Source organism: Stegastes partitus, unplaced genomic scaffold (genome assembly GCF_000690725.1).
Source record: "Stegastes partitus isolate 25-593 unplaced genomic scaffold, Stegastes_partitus-1.0.2 Scaffold246, whole genome shotgun sequence".
Classification (NCBI taxonomy): Eukaryota; Metazoa; Chordata; class Actinopteri; family Pomacentridae; genus Stegastes; species Stegastes partitus.
Window position 1 is genome coordinate 526,422 of NW_007577977.1, and position 7,288 is coordinate 533,709.

Genomic DNA, 7,288 nt, shown 5'->3' on the forward strand with positions numbered 1-7,288 from the left:
TTATAGACTTTCATACTGTGTTAAATAAATTTTCTGATAAGGTAACGTATTTTAGGTTCCAAATGCATGACAAATGTCCCTCTTTTTATATTTAAAAAAAAATCTTCAAAAATAAGAAAACAATACCTGTCACCTAAACCAAATGGCCTGGGGCGCAAAAGACCCCAAAAGTCCTGAATCGGGTTAAAGTCTTGTGCGTTCTGTCGTGAGATTACGCCTGTTCACAGGTCTGATATGTAAATATATTGAGGAGAAAGTGTCGGGCTCCTGAAGCTCTGTGTGGAGGGAGACGAAGATGAGCTGTTATTGTTTCCCTGAGAAAGCCTCCAGATCGAATGCTGTATCCAGTAAACGTTGCAGCTCCATGAGGTGAGTTTGTTTGTTTCCAGTGGCTGGAGCTGCTGCAGGCTCACGTCCAGCATACCTGCAAACACACATAGACAAAATGAACTTAGACGCACTTACAGAGTGACTTGCTGAAGTCTTATTTGTGGTATAAAAGTAACAAAGAACAGGGGAAGTCTTGAAGTTATTCATTTGCAGCACACATTGATCCAATAACCTTCACAGTTCTGCTACACTCTTACTGCAACGTAAGGAACTCTTGCAGCTGTGGTGTTGGTATCTTAAAGTGGTTTATACTGCTTCAATTGTGAGGCTTTGCAACATATAGTTTGTCAAAATTGATTTAGAAAAGGAAGATAATGGGGGTATATTCCAATCTATATTCAAGAGCATGGTCCTTCAATTTGAGAGCATGATTTCTTGTTTTTATGTTCAGATACTGTAACTTTCTATCTCATAACTCTGCCCTCATACTCAAAGAGTTCCTGCTCCTGAACTGATGTGCTCTGATGTACGTTTCCACTCTGATATGCTGCTGCTTGCACACATCATCAGTGCTTCAGATTAACACCTCCTCCTTGCTCTCAAGTTGCCTCTGTCTGCTTGTGAAACTTCTGCTCTTAGGTTTCTGCTTCTGCTCGTAGATTTTTGTGTAACAACTTGTAATCATAGACTGTAAAAAAATGGAAGCATATTGTGACTTGGATTACGAAAGGCACCCTAAAAATAAAGATTATTAGTTGTACAGTGTGCCAACCCAGGTTTACTCTGCCCAGCTGGCTAGATGCTGCATGAAGTGTTAAACACTGATAAAGTTTAGCAGGGTGTCCAAGAGCATCTTTCCAGCTGACAAGGAGCTTGCGTCAGTATAAAGCTGGCTGAAGTAAAACTTACCAGACTGGGCGTGATCGGCCGATGGTGGTACGGATGCGGGGCTTGACGTAGTCGTAGTAACCCTGGTTCTTGTGCTCTTCCTGACACCAGACCAGATCAGCATTCACATAGCGGTCAGTCTCTTCTTTCACCAGATCGAAGGGAAACGGTGACAGCTGGAAAAAGAGAAAATCAAATGAAGAGTCTAAAATCCAACAAGTCACTGACTGCAAGGTTTGATCACAAAACAATAAGACAGCAACAACAGCTTCAGGGATACAGAAAATGCAGCCACTGGTACCACTGTTGGGTCAGAAGAAAATGCAACGGATTTTCTTTTTCTGCTAGTATCCTCATTTTCTGTAGTTTCATTATTTCAAGTCTTTGACACAGAGCCGAAATCCTGGTGAGAGCTGTGTGGAAACTATAAGACAGAAGAAGATTCAAAGACGGTGGAAACGTTAATTTGAAGGCAATAAACAAGGACTGGGGGGTTAAAGTGTTTTCATGTGGTTTGTTGTGCTTCAGTGCAACCAAAATTCAGCTCCTGTTTACATCTGTTTACTTCTCCCCTGCTCTCTGTGCTCACACACACACTGCATTTTAATACAGTTGAATTCCCGATTCAGCTGCTCTCCTTCACATAGGTTTCTGTTTCTTTTGTCTTGGTTTTTATTTACCTCAATTCATTACAACAAACGTTTTTTTGTCAGTAGCACTGCACAATTGTTGCTTCATGACATCAACCATTTTTGACTCCAGTCATTAGTCTGCTGCAGTCTGCATTACAGTTTTTGGGCAACAGCAGCAAAATCAAAGTCCGACTTGGTTAAATGTAGAAGTTTGCAATGTCCCAAAACTTGCAAAGTCTGGATATACTTTAAATGACAACAGGAAAAAAAGGTGGTTTGTACACTGCAGAGTTTAGATAGCAAACTACAGCGGCATGAACACCTGAAGAGAAAACATTACATCTGTTAGCTTCTCTCCTGACCTCTGTGCTCACATACACTGTGTTTAAAAACAGCTGAATTCCTTAAAAAGCTGTTCTCATTTACATATTTTTCTATTTCTGTTGTCAGACAACCAACCAAGTATAACATAGTGACTGAAAGGTTGGCCATTAAGACAACATGTTAGCCAGCAGTCTCTTTAAAGCTGCTACTAGGCACTGCTAAATGAATGATTTTATGACTGCTTTTTTGGGAGAAAAATTTGTTGTTTAGATGAATCATTAAAAGACTAAAGTTAGAATAGTTGACAGATTACTCAACAACAAAAATATTCTTTAGTGGCAGTCCTACACACCAGACAGTACAGACACACCTCAGATTAACAAACAATAAATGGTTATTGAGAACGAACGCAACTTCTGCAAAGGTAGATTATTATAAGAAAAATATGCAAGACGTGCACAAAGAGCACAGGGGCTAAAGGAACACCTTCAGTCTTTGACAGTGTAAAATGAGTAAGTATTTTACATGTCAGATGAACTGGTTAATTTTTAAAAAAAGGAAAAAAAAGAAAAAAAGGATATTGTTGATAAATGGGATACACCACTGTGATAGCACATGTTGCTGGGAAAAAAACACATCTCCTTTCAAAAGAAATAGAACCTCAGGTACGTTTTGGATAGTTGCTGCTGTCCCCCTCTGTGAAATTACTGTATTTAGAGCCATCCATCCATCCATTTTCTTCCACTTTATCCAGAGTCGGATTGTGGAGGCAGCAGCCTTAGCAAAGCCACCTAGACTTCCTGATCCGCGCACACCTCCTCCAGCTCGTCCGAAGGGAACCGTTGGCGTTCCCAGGCCAGTCGAGAGACATAGTCCCTCCAGCATGTCCTGGGTCTTCCTCAGGGCCTCCTCCCGGTGGGACGTGCCCAGAACACCTCCCCAGGGAGGCGCCCAGGAGGCATCCGGAAAAGATGCCCGAGCCACCTCAACTGGCTCCTTTCAACGTGGAGGAGCAGCGGCTCTACTCTGAGCTCCTCCCGCGTGACCGAGCTCCTCACCCTATCTCTAAGGGAGCGCCCAGTCACCCTGCAGAGGAAACTCATTTCAGCCGCTTGTATCTGCAGTCTCGTTCTTTCGGTCATTACCAGATCTCATGACCATAGGTGAGGGTTGGGACGTAGATTGACCGGTAAATCGAGAGCTTTGCTGCCTTGCTCAGCTCTCTCTTCACCACGATGGTCCTGTACAGCGACCGCAACACTGCAGATGCTGCACCGATCCGTCTGTCAACCTCACGCTCCATCTGCCCCTCACTTGTGAACAAGACCCCGAGATACTTGAACTCCTCTACTTGAGGCAAGGAGTCTCCACCGACCCGGAGAGGGCAAGCCACCTTTTTCCGGTTGAGAACCATGGCCTCGGATTTGGAGGTGCTGATCCTCATCCCGCTTGCCCCACACTCGGCTGCAAACCACCCCAGTGCACACTGGAGGTCCTGATTTGATGAAGCCAACAGAACAACTTCATCCGCAAACAGCAGAGATGAGATTCTGTGGTTCCCAAACCGAACCCCTTCTGCCCCCTGGCTGCGCTGAGAAATTCTGTCCATAAAAATAATGAACAGAACTGGTGACAAAGGGCAGCCCTGGCGGAGGCCAACATGCACTGGGAACAGGTCTGACTTACTACCGGCAATGTGAACCATGCTCCTGCTGCGGTCATAAAGGGAACGGACAGCCCTTAACAAAGGGCCCCGGACCCCATACTCCAGAAGCACCCCCCACAGGACGCCACGAGGAACACGGTCGAACGCCTTCTCCAGATTCACAAAACACATGTGGACTGGTTGGGCGTATTTACATATTTTAGCAAACTACCAAAAGTCAAGAAAGCCCTGATCCACTGTAAATCCTATGTTTGACTAATAATACAAACAACTCTGCAAGTGTGCAGTAAATAACTGATTATTTGATTGATTGACTGATTACGTGATTTTGTGGGAGGCCTAATGGACTTGAAGATTTGACAGTAACAGACTTAGCAGGAACCTTCAGTTCCAGGTTCATGTGTGTCAAGTTCAGTGTGAAGATTGAGATTATCCACACTCTCAATTTCTTTATACTTGTTTCAGATAAATTTTTCCTCTCTCATTACCTGCTCAACGCGAACAACAGCGATGGTGTCATCCATGCCTCTGTTCTTGCGTTCTCGGGTCAGTTCATAGAAAATCTTGCCAGTGCAGAAAATGACTCTCTTTACTTTTTCTGGGCTGACAGCTGCCGGACCGTCGTCTGGGATTATACGGCTGAAGTGGGTGCCTGCAGGACGCAAAGTTTAACAATAACAAACTGAATCTCCACTTTCTGTTTTTTATCCTTTATTTCCTGCTCTTCTTTCTGTCAGTGCTCACCCGGCAGCATTTCATCGAAGCTAGACTTGGCCTCTGGGTGGCGCAGCAGCGACTTTGGAGTAAACACAATTAGCTGCAGGTAAAGAGAGAAAAACAGAGCGCAGGACACAGTGAGGGACTTGAACTGTATTTTGCTGCATGTTCAGGCTGTGCAAGACTTACAGGCTTCCTGAAGGGCTGCAGGATCTGCCTGCGGATAACATGGAAGTAGTTTGCAGGAGTCGAGCAGTTAACAACGATCCAGTTACAGTCGTAAAGCTGACGCACTGCGAAGTCTTCTGACAATTTCTGACCAAAAAGTGGAGTGGAAAAGTCAGTAATTCTGCATACAAGACACATTAGCAAACATTTAATTGATTGCTGTAGATTGTATGTATGTTTTGCCTGTATACATAAATTACATAGATTAAAAACTATTTAATAGAAAAAAAGTCTAAACTGTCTATCTATTAACAGTTCAACTGGAAGTTCAGACAGCAAATTACCACAGTTGGAAGTTTATATGTATTCATATATAATGCTCTCAATAATATAACATTTTTAAAATGTGTTTTTAATGTAATTGTTTACATCCTTATACACAAACTCACAGGGAAAACATCTGGGTCATCATTGCACATCTGCAGGAACCTTTCAGGTCGGGCAGACGAGTGTTCAGGACCCTGAGAGAAAGAAACAAGTGAAAGCAATCAGAGGTGCATTGTTATAGCTTTTTTGCAGATAAAGTGACATTATACAAATGCAGGGTTACTGCTAAAAATATGAGCAACTTCTATGCTACAAATACGTGAAATTTGAAGTTTTTAAGTTCTATGGTTGCTTATACTGATGAAAATATGCTCCAACCTCATTATTACAAGTGAGTGTGCCATGTGTCACCATGTGGAATAGGTAGCTGGTCAACACCAGTTCAGAGTTACAGGTCCTTAATAGTTTGAACAAATCAAACTAACCAAACAAGTCTGTAAAATTCACTGCTTGTGTGAGAGTCTTCTAATTTCTCCCCTGATAGTGTTCAATTCTTGCTCTGTCAGTTTGTTGTACAATTCTACAATTTTATTTGCAGATGCTTTTATCCAAAGTGATGTACATCTGAAAGTAGAAACAAAACAAGAAAGAATCTAGACAGGAGAAAACAACCTGGATAAGTGCCATAGAACAAGTTCAAGTGTGTTAGGGCATTGATGCCAACAACAGGCTGTGTGGGAGTGAAAAGGAAATGTTTTTTTTTTTCTTTTCTTTTTTTCAGTTTCACTATGAAGTTCTGTTGGTCTGTTTCTGTCTACAGACTGTGAACAACATGACGATGTGTAAACTTGGTAAATTGGATGACAGTATCATGAGATAAAAGCAGAATGTGACAGATCAGGTTTCTCTGGTCCTACCATTCCCTCTAAGCCATGAGGAAGCAGCAGCACGATGCCGTTCTGTCTGACCCACTTGGCCTGTCCTGAGCTGATGAACTGGTCGATAATGCACTGAGCTGTGTTGTGAAAGTCTCCAAACTGGGCCTCCCACAGGACCAGAGCGTTGGGGCTGGCCATGGCAAACCCTAGTTCAAAACCTGCACAGAAGAGACGAACATGTTTAAAACCAAACGGGTTTCGTGACGAGCACCACTCTCGCTCCGTGAACATGTAATGTGTGAGTGTTGGCTTTTCAGTTTCAACACTGATATGATGCAAACATTCATTTCTGTCAACTGAATATCTGAGGCAACCAGGTACAGACAGTTTGTCCCCTGAGCTGCTTCAGATGGTTCAAATATTGAGGATTTTAGTTTGTTGTGTTTCTGCTGCTCACCCAACACTCCATACTCAGACAGAGAGCTGTTGCAGACAGTGTATGGAGCCTGATCAGGGGAGATGTAGTTCATCGGGATGCAGATCCTCTTGTCGACGTTCTGGTCGTGAAGAACGTGGTGTCTATGGCTGCAAAGCAAATCACAGAAAAAAAAAATCACAGAGCTGCATTTTGGCTTTGTTCTGTTAACATACAATGCAGCTCTATAAGAAAAGGACTTTGATAAAGAAAAAAACACAACCACAGGTCATTAGACAGGGATTTAGATGCCACTGCAACCTAATATTAAAACCAAGACGGAGAAATGTCTTCTTATTAGGGACGTCCTGATCAAATTTTTTGTACTCTGGTCAGGAGCAGGAACAGGAGAGGGCAGTTTGAACTTTCCTGCAGGTGGGAGCAGGTGCTAGGATTTATTAAAACCAGAAGGATGTGATCAAGAATGAAGCTGAAAAGTAGATTAAAGCTTATTCTGACATGTTGACATGTTGAAGCTGAAAAACAAGTTGAACACTGAGACAAACCAGGAACAACAAGTCCAATAACCAAATGGACTGACAAAACTATTTATCTTTGATCAGAACATTTAATCAGTGTAAAAAAGATACTATTCTCTGAAGCCAGCATTGATTAAAAAACAAAAACAAAAAATTCAGATCTTTAGAAGGCAGATATTACTTTGAACCTCTTAAGATTCCAAAATAAATGAAAAGCTGTTCTTGAACTATTTGGAGTGCGTGCACAGTCCTGTCTTTTTAAAAGACTACACTCTAAGGGCTTTTCCCTGGCAGTCAGAATCACTGTAAGTGCTGCTGGCTTTGATTAATAGAAGTTTGAATACACTGAAGTTTATTTTTTGCAAACAGACACTTGCAGTTGACTACACTTGTGACAAAAATGA

General features: G+C 42.4%; 1 protein-coding gene across 6 annotated transcripts in view; it reads right to left on the minus strand.

Annotated features, from left to right (window-relative positions):
- Positions 1-208: 208 nt before the first annotated feature.
- The window catches only part of LOC103357314 (2-oxoglutarate dehydrogenase, mitochondrial), a 39,336-nt gene continuing 32,256 nt past the window's right edge, over positions 209-7,288 (minus strand). For all 6 annotated transcript variants that reach the window (XM_008281820.1, XM_008281822.1, XM_008281823.1 and 3 more), the window contains 8 exons: positions 6,388-6,515; positions 5,970-6,148; positions 5,175-5,246; positions 4,747-4,872; positions 4,585-4,657; positions 4,329-4,492; positions 1,240-1,394; positions 209-424 (listed from right to left, as the gene is read on the minus strand). In XM_008281820.1, coding sequence (XP_008280042.1) covers positions 304-424; positions 1,240-1,394; positions 4,329-4,492; positions 4,585-4,657; positions 4,747-4,872; positions 5,175-5,246; positions 5,970-6,148; positions 6,388-6,515 — 1,018 coding nt within the window. In that variant the 3' untranslated portion in view covers positions 209-303. The remainder of the gene's footprint in view (positions 425-1,239; positions 1,395-4,328; positions 4,493-4,584; positions 4,658-4,746; positions 4,873-5,174; positions 5,247-5,969; positions 6,149-6,387; positions 6,516-7,288) is intronic.